The sequence below is a fragment of the Entelurus aequoreus genome, linkage group LG02 (assembly GCF_033978785.1).
Source record: "Entelurus aequoreus isolate RoL-2023_Sb linkage group LG02, RoL_Eaeq_v1.1, whole genome shotgun sequence".
NCBI classification, from domain to species: domain Eukaryota; kingdom Metazoa; phylum Chordata; class Actinopteri; order Syngnathiformes; family Syngnathidae; genus Entelurus; species Entelurus aequoreus.
Genome location: NC_084732.1, coordinates 38,278,875 through 38,297,541, shown reverse-complemented (window position 1 = coordinate 38,297,541; position 18,667 = coordinate 38,278,875). Strand labels below are relative to the sequence as shown.

The window sequence follows — 18,667 nt, the reverse complement described above, 5'->3', positions numbered from 1 at the left end:
ATGTACACTGGTAAATATTTATCTTGAAAGTGAAAGTCATGGCTATTTTTTTTTCATACACGGCTGAAAATAAACTTCATGAATAGTATATAGCAGACCCGTTAAGCTTTTCAATCTGACCCGCCGAACATTCCCAAATAATTTTTTTAGATCTTTAAGATGGAAACTGTAGCTGCCATTATGATGTGCAGTGATGTTTTCAAATGACCGTAAGTCTTGAACTATACAAAGTATTTCAATGGTTGGAATCTGCGCTTTTGCATGATATACTAGTTGCTATGGTAATCTAATTAGTTACTATGGTAATCTAAGTCACAGCAGCTCAGACGAGGCACCAAGCAGTGTGTGTGGGGAGCGTTTCCACAGTGTTTCCAGAGTGGCCAGCCTGAAATGCGGGTGTCAGGGACAGACGCGGAAGGAGATTTTTACAAGAAAGTTCTAAAGCTTAGTGATATATCAGATGTATCAGATTGTAGGTGGGTTTATTTTTTCACCCTTTGAATTTATATTTAGCAGTGTTTGTTGCATTTTTTTTGTTTTGCTTGATAGTAAAATGTCGATCAAGAGGGGGTGTGATGTTCATGTGTTAATATTCAGTGTTTTATCGTTCATAGTTAATATCGTAAACCCCACATTCTTTATTTTCATGTACATTCTGGGTGTCTCATTTAGTAACAAAAATGTAAATCCATTTTTTAAGGCGGTCTGTCATAACGTTTTTAGCATTCAATCAGACATTATTGTGAGGTTTTGTATTAGTGTTCCTAAAAATCAGATACACCGGCCCCCAGACACTTTTTTCTCAAAATTTGGCCCCCGAGTCAAAATAATTGCCCAGGCCTGTTATATAGATTCACTGGGTCACATCATTAAGTATATCTGCACACTCATTGATGGATACAGAGCTGCATTAATGTCATTGCATGTCACATGTCAGTGTTATTATGCACACACCAATATTAGATGGACATGATACCTACCTTTTCTTGTGTTTCCTCAAACTCAACTAATCTCAAACATGGCTCTTCCCTCTGGCTGATAGCTTTACTGAATGTCCAAGTAAGTATGCCCCCTGCCGGTGATCACAAAACTGATCACAAAACTGCAAAACCCAGCGGGCAGAGGCATCAAAATACTAAATTATAACTTGTGTGACAATAGCGCAAAAAAAACGGTCAGTATATCATGTTTCCGCCGTGGATAAAGTCACAAAATATTTCAGTCCCAATCTGCCCCTAGTGGCCAATGACAGTACAGTTTTTTTGTCAAACCTTGAGTAACAGATGAAAGAGGCTACATTTGCAGCCTAGAAGAGGGACTTTTGTATGGATCAAAAGCCATGTTGGGGTCTTCCATGACTAGCCGATAATATGAATACAACATCAATACTAGGCTTCTGCTGATTAATACATTGCTGTATGGGTAGTTCAATAGTTCACTCAAATAATGTCAGCTAATTAACATTTGTCGAGATCAACAGCAAAACTGCTGACTGAAGGCTGGTGAGCAAAATGGATCAACTTGAAGAATAGTTATTGTACCTTCGCTGGAAAAGTAAAACAACAAAGTACCGGTATATGCTGCAGAGTATTTGTCCTTGTTAAGCATCCTTTCTGTATGCTCTTGTAATACAAATGACAGCGGCTTTGTATGTGAAAAAGCCGAGCAGAAAGCAAAAGTTGATAAGTGGTGGGGCATATCTTGATAAAAAAAACAATGGATGTGAACATGAGATAAAGCCACTTCAGTTATTTGCTGCTGGTCTCAAGTGCTCCCCCCGCCCGTCTTCTTTGACAGTCTATCAGACTTTATAAAGTACAGCGGTGGCTGAGATTTAATTAAACGTGTTTTATTGTGTTCATTTTAAAATTCCTCTTTTATTGCTACCCGCCAGTGATTTGCGGGTCAGATTACTGTCTTTCTTATTTTTGATTTAGACACAAATGCACACGTACAGTTCACATGCACACACTTCATATGACAAATACAGTGCAAATGGACATTTGGCAGATGCCATTTCCCTGGCTCTGTCAGCCATTAATCAAATAGACAGTTGTGACAGTTTAGCCTTCCAATCCCTGACAGAATATGTCTCAGAGTTGCACACACACACACACACACACACACACACACAATGAAGCACACACAACTTCGTCCAGTGATCTAGGAATATATGCTGGAATGGGCACTGCACATGTGACACTTACAATTAGTAGTCACAATTGTTTTGTAAAATTAATGTGTAAATAGAGTATCCTAATTTAGTTCGAGGTATTTTCATATCTAAAGTCACAGTTTAAGTCAGACCTGGGCATTCTGCGGCCCGCGGGCCGCATCCGGCCCTTTGTGCGTCCCTGTCCGGCCCGCGGGAGGCCAATTATAAATTACAAAATAAATTTTAAAAAGTATCTATGTCGAGTGTGCAATACAACGGTGCTGCTTTTGTTTTGAAAATCGTTATTTGTATTACTTCCGTGTGGACGTGTGCGTGATTGTGAGTGAATGTGAACAACTGCAATTACAAAATAAAGTTGAAAAAACATCTATGTCCTGCGCGCAATACAACTGTGCTGCTTTTATTTTGAAAAGTATTATTTATGGGCGTATGTCCGTGTGTAACCTGCGAGTGAAGGTGCACATGCAGCGACAAGTGATGCACGGTTTACACCCGAGACGCCAAAAAGAGAAAAGTTGATGAGGAATGGCGTGTTTTCAACAACACATGAACTGCAAAGCAACGTCCCCTCACCTAAGGTGCGTGCCTGCGCAATTGCGCACTGCTCAAGCGTCCGCTGCGCGCAGCAAGTATATGCCGCGCACCAAATCAAATCCCATCTGAATTCTAAACAAAATAAACATATTTATTCTATGGAATTTTGCAATGCAACTTTGAGTGACAGTGACAACAAGCGGCCCTAATGGTGTTCGTCAACACCGTTCAATTGAACACCGTTCAATTATTGTAACGTCTATCGAGATGCTTCGAGGACAGGAATTATATCGATCACTTTATTGAACAAAACTGTTTATATTCGGACATAACCACACCAAAAACATGAGTAAAACAATTCTATCTCGAAAAACTAGTCATTTTCTGCCGTACAAACCAGGCCAAAACCAACTTGTCATCTGTCACCAACACGCATAGCACTAAACCACTGGTGCGTTTAAGGCCACACAAAAAGTCGGACAACTCAAACACCACACAAAGTTACACTATGACTCCTCAGTCATACGTGTGCTTATTTTACTGTCATTTATTATTAATGTTAATTTATATATATTAGTCATGGAATGCTGTTACACACACTATGTTGAAGTATTACTATTATTATTATTATTATTATTATTTATCTTACGGTATATATCAAAAATAATATTGAGCAAAATTTAATTGAAATATTGTCGATGTGGCCCTCCAGCAGTGCTCGGGTAGCTCATGCGGCCCCCGGTAAAAATTAATTGCCCACCCCTGGTTTAAGTGTATGTTTCCAAGCTGAATGCCACAAGACTTGTTATTCCGCCACGCCAGCAGGGGGAGCACTCGTATAGGAAAGGAGGAAAATGGGAGGTGCTTGTTAGTGCTTCCGTGTCTCAGTCAGGTCACACCCTGCGATGACAACGCAATCAAGCACTTTGTGTCTCGTTTGTATTCCTATAAAACTGGTCTGTAAAGTGTGATAATATTAACACATTTGTCTCCAAGCAATTATAAGCGTTTCTGAATATAGAAATATCGAAGTATATTGTTGAAGTGTGTATGTGTGATGAAATTTGTAACGTTCAATAAGCGATGTCTCCCTTTGTGTGTGAGCGCGTGGTTGGGCGGGAATGGCGGCGGCAGTGGATTTGTTGAAGTTAAACTGTGATTGTTAAGAAGTTTTCTAGGTATAGTCAGGTAACAATGTGTGTAATTGTAATTGATTTATAATGACAGTGACAATATAGAAAAAAGCGTTCAAGAAATCAGCAATATTAAAAAAGAAGCAATGTCAGGATACAGTACAAACATGTAAGATGAAGAGGTTTATTAAAGCAACAGTACCGTTATGTGATGCTTATACACAGGAAATATAGTGTTTGGGTATGTAACGATCAATCCTCCATGTTTTTGTGAATTTGTTTTATCATTTCAAAAGTAAAGATGTAATTGTTTAACGATGTGAATGAACAAATGTAGAACTGAAATTACATTATCGAAACTATTTGGATGTGATTAAAAGCACAATAGAAATGCAAATGAGAGTAAAGAAATCAAGAAATGTTTAATAAAAGAGTCAGGTCACACCCTGCGATGACAACGCAATCAAGCACTTTGTGTCTCGTTTTTATTCCTATAAAACAGGACACACCACATCGAACACTGGGACCAGGCTACTCAGTGCGAGGCCTGTAACACACACACATTGTACTGCACTAACATGGCTACAGAGCAAGGGCTATACTGTACTGTGTGCAATAATAATGTTTATATATGCCAAGGTCAAAATTAACCACAATGATAAAGACATTGTTACATGAATCAAGTTTTATATTTAGTACTGTGTTCATTTCCGTGTTATAGTTCACCCCAAATGTGTTGGATGGGATTCTCAAGTTCTTCAACAACAAACTGATCGAAGCATAACCTTGCTTTGTTTACTGGGAACAAAAAAGGACCTCCCCCAAATTATTCCCACAAATGATTGATTTGCCAATAGTGTCTTAGTGGGAAACAGTATATTATGTTTAACAATGTGGTTGTGCATGAATCTTTCCTACCTTTACAAAATGGTAGAGCCTTATCCCAAATGGGCTTCCCGTCACGGCCCATCACACATGTTATGGTATCTCCACCCAATATTGTGTAGCCATGGTGACAGTTGTAGGACACCTGTGATCCCAGTTTATAGTCATGTCCGGTCCGACTAGCATTCATGATGTTCCCGGGATCAAAACAGGCCTCTCTGGGTTTTTCTGCAGAGAAATAAAATAGATTAGGTTACAGTATCAAAATGTACTGAACTACGACACAACTTTTGCGTCCAAGTGGCCCATTTTATGTTTTATGACAGCATACATAAATGTCTTGTTGTCCAAGGGTTATAATATGTAAAACTTTATAAGAGGAAAAACGATAATGCCGCAGTATAAAACTCGTTTTCACTGAGGCCAAATCGCTGTTATGGTTTTTTTAATAGGGCATCTTGTAACAGTAAATATATATGAATAATAAAGTATAATCGCTACAGGTGCAAAAAAATGTTTCATTCACATCTGAATCGCGAGTCGTATTTATTTCGATTATAGTTTTATCATTTAAAAAAAATGATTTAAAAAAGCCTATACTGTATATTTTATATACAATATTCACTATACGTAGACGTCAGCAACCATAATGAGCTTTTGTAACCTGTAACCTGTTTTGAAATGTTTTACTTTTTTAATACCAAATAATATAATGCTGAAATTGGTTTGAATCGAGAATCATGTTAAATCGAGATATTGATTCTGAAGCGAGTCGTCACTTCAAGAATCTGAATTAAATCGAATTATAGGAATGTGAATCATTCACCAACTTAACGATCTCCTCATATTATTATTAAACAATTGCCTGCACATTTTATTATTACATTTAAAATTAATGGATAACTGGCTTTAAATCATGAATCATGGTGAAAGGCGGATATTAAGTTGTTTTTTTTTCAATTTTAACAAACAATGTTTGAAACATCTCAAACAATGGGTCTGGCAAGATCAGTTAATATTAAAGCTTTAAAGACAAGTAATGGCATGCAGGACATATACATCTGTCAAAATTATAGGAAAAAATAAATTTTGCAAGAAAGATGGAAGTGATTTACTGACACACATTTTGCGAGCCTTGAGTTTGACACCTGAAACACGTGTGGCTGACCTTTAGAACAGGATGCATGGACCTGTTATTCAATGGAATTCATGGCATACAATGCATAATTGGCATTGCTGTTGCCATAGAAGCAGTTTTATCAGAACCCAACAACATGTCTTTACTAAAGGGCAATAAGGAAGAGCAATGGAGGCTTTTATAAATGGAAATCAGATTTTACGTTTCTCCTGACTGAGTTTAGCAAGACACAGCGGCTGCTTCCCAAGCCAGCACTATGTAGTTTACTCTGTATTTGCTGATATGATTAGATGTGACAGAAACAAACCCTTTATATGAGATATCCTCTGTCTTACATTTCTTATTCGTCATAGAAGAAGGAGCTAATGACAAAAGCAAGAGGGATAGAGTAGAAATGGGAAGTCAAACCATGTCAATAACTGTCAAAGTCTAAATGAGTCAGTGTTGGCCCGGGCTGTTTGCTTTTCCTGTGAAGAATGAGGAAAAAAGGAAAGAGAGGAACAGGGGGTGGCAGGTAAGACGCAAGTGAAACAGGGAGATGATTAAGGTTGCATTTTAATTAGAGCGATGGCAGATGAAAAGGTAGTGAGTTAATGACAAAAGTACAGAGGTGTGAGGTGTCGTGGCGAGACAGACAACAGAGGGGGAGATAATCGTTTTTAATTACAGATAAATGAAGTGAGACAAACTTTTTATACACACACACATTTATATATATATATATATATATATATATATATATATATATATATATATATATATATATATATATATATATATATATATATATATATATATATATATAAACTTGACAGAGGATATTTCATCTGCAGTCAGGCTGTGAAGTAATAATCAGTTTCACTTTGACAATAGCTGTTAAATCACCGCCAGTCCAGCAGTTTTTGTAAAACCAGGATGAGTCACAATCTGTGGCGGTAAACGATTCATGGGCTGACACAAAGCATCATGCCCTTTCAGCTGAAAAAACCTCATGACATGAGGCAGATATGAATAGAGTTGGCATCTTAAAATATTAGCCCGTCTACAGACCATACACCCCTATATCGACTTTTTAATCATCACCACCCATAAACTCTAATTATGATCAAGATAGTGTACCCTGCAGCAGGTCAATCACAGCAATCACATTTCAATGAAAAACACTGTTGCACTTGGGCATCACGTAAAGGCATTATGGTTTATAAATGAAGGTTTGGAAAGTTCACTATTGATTGCAAATACTGTCAATCAGGAGAAAAAACATTAAATCTCCCCGGCAAGGCCCGAACTCAATGCTCCGGACTACAACCACCTTGTTCTACTCTATTTTCTGGACTATAAACCACTACTTTTTCCCAAGGTTTGAACCCTGCGGTTTATATAAAGGTGTGGCTAATCTGTGGCTTTTTCTTCACTGATAGCTAAATTATGGAATGGATTAGGCTAAGAAATCAAACACGGTATTAAAATGATTGACTTCAAGAAACTGTTTAAACACAAAGTCTTTACAAAGTACAAGGAAGAAAAATCCTGATAAACATCTTAAACCTTATTAAAAAAAGAAAAAATATCATCCCTCTCATTAAGGATAATGAATATCATCAATAACTTTTGTGGTTTGTTTGATAAGCCGTGTTACAGACACCGTTTGGAAACAATTAAGGTATGTAAATGGACATTTACACAATCTTCCTATGTAAATATCTAATTTCAAAACTACCAATATACTGTATATCTGCGGTTTATATACTGGTGTGGTTTATAATCCGTAAAATACAGTAATTCCCTCTTTGTTTTACTAAATTTAAACACAGGACCCCTGAAATGGTCTGTTTGCATTACAGAAAGTAGTATGGTACTTCAACTGGCAGTCGGAAAATACTATGCAGGAATTCAGTCTTTACCTACAAAATGTATTACTATTTAAGAGGCAATGAATGGCAGACCAAGGTTTACCTCTGAACTCAATGGCAAAGCCCGACATGCCCAGAGAAGCGTCCGATCGGAATGCCAAGAAGAGACTGTTACCACCGCTCTCGATGCGCTCAGGAGCTTGGCTACCTTGGAGACTTGCCAGCAGTGGCCCGTTGGAGTCTTCGCCCTCGTAGATGTGCAAGAAGTCATAACTGGGCTCCATGTTGAAACTGACAGAAGCAAAACAAAGACAGACAATTATAGCTGAAACAGACCCCTTCATTTAAATTCATCTGATGAAAGTCATTCAGCCTTGGCGTCACTACAGATAGCGATTTTAAACTTGACAAACAAGTCAATGGCATTTTAAAATTGTGTTTTTATCATCTTCGTCTTTTAGTAAAGGTAAAACCGTTTTTATCTTTTAACCTTTTTGAACAAGTCGTGCATGCTTTTATTTCAAGTCGCCTGGACTACTGCAATGCACTTTATGCTGGCATTAGCCAAAAAGCTCTCTCCCGGTTGCAGTTAGTCCAGAACACGGCAGCACGACTTTTAACAGGGGCCAGGAAACGCCAGCATATAACCCCAATTTTTCAGAGTTTGCACTGGCTCCCTGTTCATTTTAGAATTGATTTTAAATTCTTGCTGTTGTGTTTTTAATGCTTTACATGGACTGGCACCTCAGTATATCTCGGACCTTATCCAAATTTACACTCCTGCGCGCGCTCTGAGGTCCGAGAGCCAGCTCCAGCTCGAGGTGCCCAAGACCAGACTTAATCCAGGGGAAGCCCTGGAACACTCTGCCTGGAACACTCTGCCCCTCCATGTTCAAACTGCTCCCATTGTGGAGTGTTTTAAGTCTCGTCTTAAGACCCACTTTTATTCTTTGGCTTTTAACACTACGTGAGTTGTGTGGTCCTCTGTGTTTTTTTTATAAATGTTAATTTCTATTTACTGTTTTAATTGGTTTTACTCTTTAAAATAATTGTTAATCATTTATTTTTATATTGTTTTTATATTGTTTTTATATTTACTTATTTTTTGTTTTTATTCAAGTCATTGGTGGAGCTAAGGATAATATTTGTATGTTGTTTTTTAATATTGTTTTTAATATTGTTGTGCAGCACTTTGGAAACATTTTTGTTGTTTAAATGTGCTATATAAATAAAGTGGATTGGATTGGAATAATAATACTTTAGCCATCTCTGTCGTATTGCGAGAGGTTGATATCTCAGTGTTGGTGTGAATTTTTTTTATAAATTCAAAAGTGTAAATTGATTTAAAACTGTCAATTTGACAAAATGTGCATACACTGTATTAGAGCAAGTTAACATATAAACACCATAATTCCATCAATCCAACCCTGACAGCAATTATACTCGGTATTAGCGGCCACCTGGCAGCCAAACATGCACAAACACACAGATCTGTATACCTTCCCTATACCCCCCACAACACATCTATCTATGCACTCTTACTAGAGTGCAGGTTTAGAATTGCTCTGGTTCCCCATCAAAAGGTAGGCCATCCTTCTCAGTGTTGGGTTTGATGTTTAGCCCTGTTATAACGTCAATGACTGTAAAATGTACAGTATCTTTTGTGGTACATGCTGTAGTACGCATGCACGGTTGTAATGCAGTAATGTTAATGGTAAAGTCACTTAAGTAAGTACATAGTGGGACCAAATGGAAATACATTATAGGTTCCATTGTGAGCAATACACCTTCCTCCTTACACATTTTTATTCTAAGTGCACCATGAGGTATTGGTCCGCGCCTGACAGAGGCCATAATTGTCCTTGGTAGAGGTCTTAGTTATACTAAGTGCCATTCTAGTCCAAGTAGGAAATGATAAAAAGTTTAAAAATGTGTGCAGTTGTGGCATATAGGTACTTGTATCACTGGTGGTCACATTCATTTTGTCTTATTTAGTTTGCATTAACGTGATTATTGTTGAGCATATTGCCTAAAACTATGTTGGCCAAGCTGTTTAGTTTCTTCTAGAATCAAAAAATCTTCACAATTTCTTAGCAGGACTACCTAAATTATAGTCTGATTTTTCCCAACCTTTCATTTAATGTGTACTACTGAAACTTTTTCTGACAGCATTATCTGTTATCGGATTATGCTTGCCTGTAATCACCTAATGCAATCATTTGCAAGGTTAACATACGCCCTGTGAATGCTAAGACACTTTATTCATATCCAATTTGAAAAGAGCTTTACAGCACATAAGCCCTTCGGTAGTGACAATGCTTTAAAAGTGATCCATACCAATACATAGAGTACTTTTTGAAGGCCACAAACTATTAGTAAAAATGTCATGAAATAAAAATGCAGAAAGAGCAGTGACATTCAATATAAATCCATTTTAATCTTAGCGTAGCATTCAAGTCGCAAAGGTCAGTGTAATCATTAAATATGCTAATTTAATTCCGGGACAATAGTATAACAACACTACTGATGCTGTGCAGTAATTAAAACATTTTTTTTTTTTTTTTTTTTTACTTTTGGTGACTAAAAATAACAATTATAATGTAAAAAGTTAAACATAACCAAAATGATTAATTGTGCTTGTGTATCATTATGATTAAGGTATTAATAACGATACCATTTTTGAAAAAGTTCCAAATATGTTTTTTTTTACACCTACTGCATGGAGTTAGTATTGCTTGTTATTGCATGATTTCGCAATAATCATCTGTGACAATATGTGTCATGGTTTGATGATGTTGTGCCTACAAAACTGATGTGGACACATTTAACCATTACATTAGTAAACATCTATTTTTGTTATATATATATATATATATTCTCAATCTATTGACAACACCAGTGGTGTGCGCTCTGGAAGGCGGTGGACCATCGCAACAGCAGCACATTAATGCATCTGCAAGAAAATACTCAATGAAAGATTTTCTTATATAGGAAATATATCCTAATATATTTCCAATAGGAGAACATTAACGGAATTTAAAACATGCCAGCAGACACCAAAACACATCAATTGAATTTGTTAAGTAATCCAGGTGCTACAAAACTTTATTGCTGAATACATGATATGGCTAATATTTTTTTTATTATTGACAGTCCATATACTGTATGTTGACAAGCATACGGAGGATGGAGGAGTCTCTGCCTATTGTCTGTCTTTGTAGCACCATCACCTCTTTTCGCACAGCCATGCACTACTGTCAGTTTGCACATACTTTTCAGACGTACTAAATAAAGACGCACAAGAGCGCCTGCGGAACAGTGATCAGTATTGATAAACTACAGTGCGTTTGCTAAATGATTGTTTAGAATAAACTTTTGCTCCCAGTATCATGGGCTTTGTGATGATCAGCATATATTCTGCATATATTTTATATTTATATTGTGCATGAAGACGGACATGTTCAATGGATTGCGCTACTTATTCTGCTTATCTCAGAGATGCAACCTTCAATGTAAAAGCTTACGAAATCAGCTTTACGCATGCTATGAAGTTTGCACATGTTTGATTACATGCAAACCATTCGTAGATTGGGCCTCATGTGTGAGTGAAAATAGGTTTAGAATGTATGCTTATTTATTAACATAGTCATGGTCAAAAGTTTACATACACTTGTAAAGAACATAATGTCATGGCTGTCTGGAGTTTTCAATAATTTCTACAACTCCTTTTTTAGTGATAGAGTGATTGGAGCACATACTTGTTTGTCACTAAAAACATTCATGAAGTTTGGTTATTTAATGAATTTATTACGGGTCTACTGAAAATGTGACCAAATCTGCTGGGTCAAAAGTATACATACAGCAATGTTAATATTTGGTTACATGTCCCTTGCCAAGTTTCACTGCAATAAGGCGCTTTTGGTAGCCACCCACAAGCCTCTGGCAAGCTTCTGGTTGAATTTTTGACCACTACTCTTGACAAAATGGGTGCAGTTCAGCTAAATTTGTTGGTTTTCTGACATGAACGTGTTTCTTCAGCATTGTCCACACAAATCAGGACTTTGGGAAGGCCATTCTAAAACCTTAATAGTAGCCTGATTTAGCCAGTCCTTTACCACTTTTGACGTGTGTTTGAGGTCATTGTCCTGTTGGAACACCCAACTGCGCCCAAGACCCAACTTCCAAATTTGGAGGTAATCCTCTTTTTTTATTGTCCCATTTACTCTCTGTAAAGCACTAGTTCCATTGGCAGCAAAACAGGCCCAGGGCATAATACTACCACCACCATGCTTGACGGTAGGAATAGTGTTCCTGGGATTACAGGCCTCACCTTTTTTCCCCAAAACATATTGCTGGGTATTGTGGCCAAACAGTTCAATTTTTGTTTCATCTGACCACAGACAGAACTTACCTCTAGAAGGTCTTATCTTTGTCCATGTGATGTCAGATGAAACAAAACTTGAGCTGTTTTTGTACTTTTGACCCAGCAGATTTGGTCACATTTTCAGTAGACCGATAATAAATTCATAAAAGAACCAAACTTCATAAATGTTTTTTGTGACAAACAAGTATGTGCTCCAATCGCTTTATCACAAAAAAATAAGAGTTGTAGAAATTATTGGAAAATCAAGACAGCCATGACATTATGTCTTTCACAAGTGTATGTAAACTTCTGACCATGACTGTACAAGCACATTGAAACACTTTATTATGTCAATTTTTGCAGTTAAATCCTCCAATCTCCCACTCACCTCAAATAATCCTAAAACTGAGCTAAAAGGATGTGCACTGCTATTTAGATCTAAATATTTAACGACTAAAATGACTTGTAAGAATTGCCAGCAAAAGTGGTTCTGCAGACACAGAATTCCACTTGCAGGTAAAGAACTGAGCATGCATTTTGTGACAGTTACACTTTTATTAAAAGCCCCATGGTCACGCCTACCTTTTGAAGATAAGTGCAATGACAAAATCTGGGTTGACTCGTATTCGCCAATCACACTCTTTCCCCGGTGGGTATGGCTGGGGGTAGTTAGGAGACAGGATCACTCCAGAAGGACCACTGACGTTACCTCCACATGTTGCTGGGGAGAAAAGCCCAAAATAGAGAGATGGTGTTTATTCAACATTAGGGCCTTTGGATCTGAAGGGAGATTCAACCTTGCGGGAGTATCCATATCATCCCCGAATGTAGGCACAGGAGAGGAAGGGTTAAGTACTGATGGGAGGTGTGGCTGAGGTGACTTGGGAGAGAGAATAACATTGGTGCATGACTGATATTGTTTTCACGGATACACAGAGTAGGTAAAACGAGTCAGAGACATATTGGGGCTGGTCTACCAGTGAAAGCAACCCTAGTGGTCCTGTAGGACAACTCTTAGCACCAGCGATCAATTCAGGCACCATTGCAGACATAAAGGACTTGTAAAAGATTCAGGTGGGTTTGAACACATTAGCTACAGTGAAGTAGACATAAACAAAGGCCTGAACCTGAACGTTAAGATCACTCGCACACAGACACACACTCCCGTACATGGAGGTGTTTGCAACGCTGCACCCCGAAGATGCATAATATCGCAAAGAAACAAAGAACACAGAGAAGGTGATTTAACTGTGGAAAAATAGGTGAGGAAAAGTCAGTGGCGGCATTGGGGGAACAAAGCAAAGTTTCTTTAAAAGGAAAGAATGGCAAAGTTAGTCACAGAAAAAACTATGGTGGTATTCTGACAATGACGATGATAACATCATGAAAACCCTGCACTACGCATCACTTTATCAATGTAACTGAAGGTGTGTTTTAGCACACTGAGCATGACTCACATTTTAATATATAAGATAATTACTTACAAAAATAAACTTTAGTATGCATTGTTTCTTCTTGGTGTGTATATGTTAATCAAACATTCCTGATGGTATAAAGAATGAGAAAAAATTACCAAATGTCGGAGTTCAGTGTGTCTATCTCCGCCTCTTTTAGGTACTTTATCACTGTTGTTGGTAGCCCAACGGACCAGGGCCAGAAAGTAGTATGAGTGTTTATACTCTGCAATTATTACAATAGGGATGCTAGAAATTGCTTTGCCGACAGTGAAACCGTACTGCTTGGTGGAACCAGTGCTGAAATGTCAAGTGTAAGCTGGCATTCTTATAATTGCTTTCTCTCCCCGTGCTGGCCGGTATGCAATAGTGAGGCACAATAAAAAGAGGAAGGGAGACATGTCCAAATTGTGTCAGAGTTGTAAATCTCTGGATAGTAATAGTGAGGCAACTATTGAAGTGGGAGTACACCAGTCCATAATCATTTCACCTCCACTGTAATCACTTCTATATGATGGACTGCATAAGACTTAAAGGCCTACTGAAAGCCACTACTACCGACCACGCAGTCTGATAGTTTATATATCAATGATGAAATCTTAACATTATAACACATGCCAATACGGCCGGGTTAACTTATAAAGTGACATTTTAAATTTGCCGCTAAACTTCCGGTTCGAAACGCCTCTGAGGATGACGTATGCGCGTGACGTAGCCCGGCGAACACGGGTATGCCTTCCACATTGAAGCCGATACGAAAAAGCTCTGTTTTCATTTCATAATTCCACAGTATTCTGGACATCTGTGTTCGTGAATCTGTTTCAATCATGTTCATTGCATTATGGAGAAGGAAGCCAAGCAAGCAAAGAAGAAAGTTGTCGGTGCGAAATGGACGTATTTTTCGAACGTAGTCAGCCACAACAGTACACAGCCGGCGCTTCTTTGTTTACATTCCCGAAAGATGCAGTCAAGATGGAAGAACTCGGATAACAGAGACTCTAACCAGGAGGACTTTTGATTTGGATACACAGACGCCTGTAGAGAACTGGGACAACACAGACTCTTACCAGGATTACTTTGATTTGGATGACAAAGACGCAGACGTGCTACTGTGAGTATGCAGCTTTGGCTTTTTTTGCGTATGTACGTAACTTTTTTAAAATATATAAGCTTTATGAACCTTGGGTTAGGTGAACGGTCTTTTGGGCTGAGTGATTGTGTGTGTTGATCATGTGTTTGAATTGTATTGGCGTGTTCTATGGAGCTAGGAGCTAGCAGAGGAGCTAGCATAACACATACCGTACCTACGTGCGCGTCACGTACGTAACTTTTTAAAAATATATAAGCTTTATGAACCTTGGGTTAGGTGAACGGTCTTTTGGGCTGAGTGATTGTGTGTGTTGATCAGGTGTTTGAATTGTATTGGCGTGTTCTATGGAGCTAGGAGCTAGCAGAGGAGCTAGGAGCTAGCATAACAAACACGCAGGTGTTATTATGCAGGATTAATTTGTGGCATATTAAATATAAGCCTGGTTGTGTTGTGGCTAATAGAGTATATATATGTCTTGTGTTTATTTACTGTTGTAGTCATTCCCAGCTGAATATCAGGTACCGTGAGTATGCAGCCTTGGCTGCTAAACATTCGATAACTTGACCGTATGTGCGCGTCACGTACGTAACTTTTTAAAAATATATAAGCTTTATGAACCTTGGGTTAGGTAAACGGTCTTTTGGGCTGAGTGATGGTGTGTGTTGATCAGGTGTTTGAATTGTATTGGCGTGTTCTATGGAGCTAGGAGCTAGCAGAGGAGCTAGGAGCTAGCATAACAAACACGCAGGTGTTTTTATGCAGGATTAATTTGTGGCATATTAAATATAAGCCTGGTTGTGTTGTGGCTAATAGAGTATATATATGTCTTGTGTTTATTTACTGTTGTAGTCATTCCCAGCTGAATATCAGGTCACCCCCGGCTCTCACAGCATCTTCCCTATCTGAATAGCTTCAACTCCCCACTAGTCCTTCACTTGCACTTTACTCATCCACAAATCTTTCATCCTCGCTCAAATTAATGGGGAAATTGTCGCTTTCTCGGTCCGAATCTCTCTCACTTCATGCGGCCATCATTGTAAACAATAGGGAACTTTGCGTATATGTTCAACTGACTACGTCACGCTACTTCCGGTAGGGGCAAGCCTTTTTTTTATCAGATACCAAAAGTTGCAATCTTTATCGTCGTTGTTCTATACTAAATCCTTTCAGCAAAAATATGGCAATATCGCGAAATGATCAAGTATGACACATAGAATAGATCTGCTATCCCCGTTTAAATAAAAAAAATTCATTTCAGTAGGCCTTTAATGAAGTAATTTTAGTTCTTTATTACCTGATACAGGAGGAGGGTCTGGTAAGTCTGTGCAAATGCTTTACAAAAACTTTCTGGAATAATCATTTTTCTTCTGCACTGACTCTGCCATCCTGCATTTGATGATTGCAGAAAGAAATACAGACTGGGAATAACTTGTTTATTTCTGTGAGGAAATCAAGTGTGTCAGAGGGAGTTGTGGAGACTAAATAAAAGAAAGCACACCTGAAAATTGGAGTGTGGAAAACCAACTGCAGAAGTGGAGTGCTAATGCAATGCGGAGTGGCTTACAGTAACTAACCGGGTACTTCGTACCAGGTGGCTCTGATGGTGGTGATAATGGTAGATAAAGAATACACATATAGGGATCTGACAATGAGCAGATGTCGGAAACATAGCTTTCGTACATCGGTTTTCAAAGTGTTTGGTGGGTCCGTCTTTGAAGGTGCCAGAAGACATACAGTAGGGCATAATCACACTACTGGCAACCCGTGCCAGGGGCCACTTATCGTAACCTGACTCCTGCCAGACTTTTGTAGTTCGCTGATCTCCACACAAGGGTCTGGGCTTGAAGGCATTGCAAACTCCTTCAAGATAGCAACACATAATGAACCAATCATGATCGCCGGGCGGGATTACATAGATGTGACATAGATGTGACGCCATTGTTGATTCAAACAACAATGGCGGCACATAGCCCTCGCTGCGTCGTGTGCTGACATTGATTCTGCTATTGCAACTGTTTTGTCGAATCTATCGAATATTAATTATTTAAAAGATGAACAGAACGGTTTTGAAGGCATTTATTGGTGGCAAGGATGTTTTGGCTCTTCTTCCGACCGGGTTTGGATTTCTCAGCGTCGCTCTCATCAGCGTCACGGGTTGATTTGGATGTGAGTGGTTGAAGTAGCACGTTATTCAAGATAACAGACAAGTGGTTTATCCAATCACATAAAAATTATTTTTTTACAAGGCCCCTGCCTTCTGAAATACATCTCCTATTGAGAACTCCTGGATCCTTGTGTGGAGCTCAGCGAACTACAAGGATCTGGCGAGAGTCAGGTTACACTTATCGCCTAAAGCCCAGAACATTTGACGGGTGAGATCACACTCAATCGCGTAGCACAATTTTTCCGTGTTTGCACAATTGTAAAAAGTGGTCAAGGGGCTGGCATGATTTCAGTCATATACAAAGCATGCGTGCAGCATAGCAAAATCACTGAGTAACTATTGCAATCCCTCACAGTACATCGTTTAATGACAACCGACACAACTCATAAAATACAATACAGTGGTACCTTAACTTACAAACTTATTTGGTTTTGTGACTGAGCTCTGAACTCAAAACATTTGTATTTCAAATCAACAACAAATTAATTTAAATACATTTCATTAGTGCTTGCCCCCCACTCAAAAAAAAAACTGTTCAATTTTAATTTTAGGAACAAATGTAATAATAATGTACATTTTCCTTGGATAGTGGACTTCTACACTATCTCCTTCGCGCTGCTTCTCTATCAAACACACCATCAGCATAGTTTCCATATTTTCATGCTCTGCCGTTTAGATATTATTTTAACATTCTTGGCTGGCGTTACTCATTCTGCATCAGTATGGTGCAGACTCGCAGTGATACGTTCAAATTGTTTAACCAAGTTGGCAACACACTCGGTCATGTTTTTTGAAGCTTTCTTCTTTTAATTCAATGACTACCATCTCCTTCTTCCCAGCACTATCCCTCATGCTCACTTTCTTCCTTCTCATGGTTGGAAAACAAAGTTATGTCGATCTCTAGCTATAAGACCAGAAGTTTTGGGTGGATATTACGGGGTTTACTGTGACATTTTCTACATTAACTAATGACAGAGGTGTTTGTAACTCAAATTTTTGGTTGTAACTTAAAGCATAACAATTAGCTGAGAGACAGCTCCTATCTCAAAACACCTTTAAGTATAGGTACCACTGTGATCGGAAAGTAAATCCTATGACACACTTGCTTACAGGTGACTAGAATTGCATGCGTCATGAAGACATTTAATGAATGTCATTGTGTTATGTAATTTGTTGTTATGTTAAAACACAGGAATTCAATTATTTTCATCTCCTACAGTGAACGAGTAAACATAGTCTGAAGTGAGCATAAAACTCCACACAATATAATTCTGAGAGAAGGGAAGACCTCAGCTGTACTATGTTCTCCGAGGGGAGGTTGCATGTGTCCCAATTTTAAAGAAATAATATAGAATGTTATAGAATAGTTCATTTGAGTGCTAACAATATATTTTCATTTACTGCAAAGAATATTACCACCCCACCACCGCTTCTTAACTTTGCCTGGAATGAGTTTTGAGTGGGGCTATGCATATTCATTTCAGTATAACTCTATGACCTCATAAATGTTATTACAATCTACTCAGTACAATACACAAGTGATTCCACAGCTGATGGTTTCTCTGTGGAGAAGGTTTCAAAACTGCACCATTTAATTTGTGCTGTGATATTGTTAAGGAAATGTTTCCCCACCAAGATGGAACATCTTAGAAGTTACTCTTTTCAGCCTTCGTTTTGTTCGAGGAAGACAAACAAAATGAGCTCACCCCGTTTCTTATCTGTATGCACACAAACGCACACATGCACGCACACATGCACACACACACACACACAAGCTTTTAGTTAATATTTTTTATTTTTTGTTTGTAATTGTTTTTTAATCTTCATTATTTACTTCAAGTTATAACAGCATTTTCTTTATACATATTTATTTTTAC

General features: G+C 38.2%; 1 protein-coding gene across 1 annotated transcript in view; it reads right to left on the bottom strand.

Annotated features, from left to right (window-relative positions):
• Positions 1–18,667, bottom strand: part of LOC133633672 (CUB and sushi domain-containing protein 1-like) — a 1,183,208-nt gene that overhangs the window by 193,341 nt on the left and 971,200 nt on the right. Inside the window, exons 30-32 of the mRNA XM_062026293.1 lie at positions 12,665–12,803; positions 7,823–8,010; positions 4,762–4,956 (exon numbers count right to left, since the gene is read on the bottom strand). Of these exons, the coding sequence (XP_061882277.1) occupies positions 4,762–4,956; positions 7,823–8,010; positions 12,665–12,803 (522 nt within the window). The remainder of the gene's footprint in view (positions 1–4,761; positions 4,957–7,822; positions 8,011–12,664; positions 12,804–18,667) is intronic.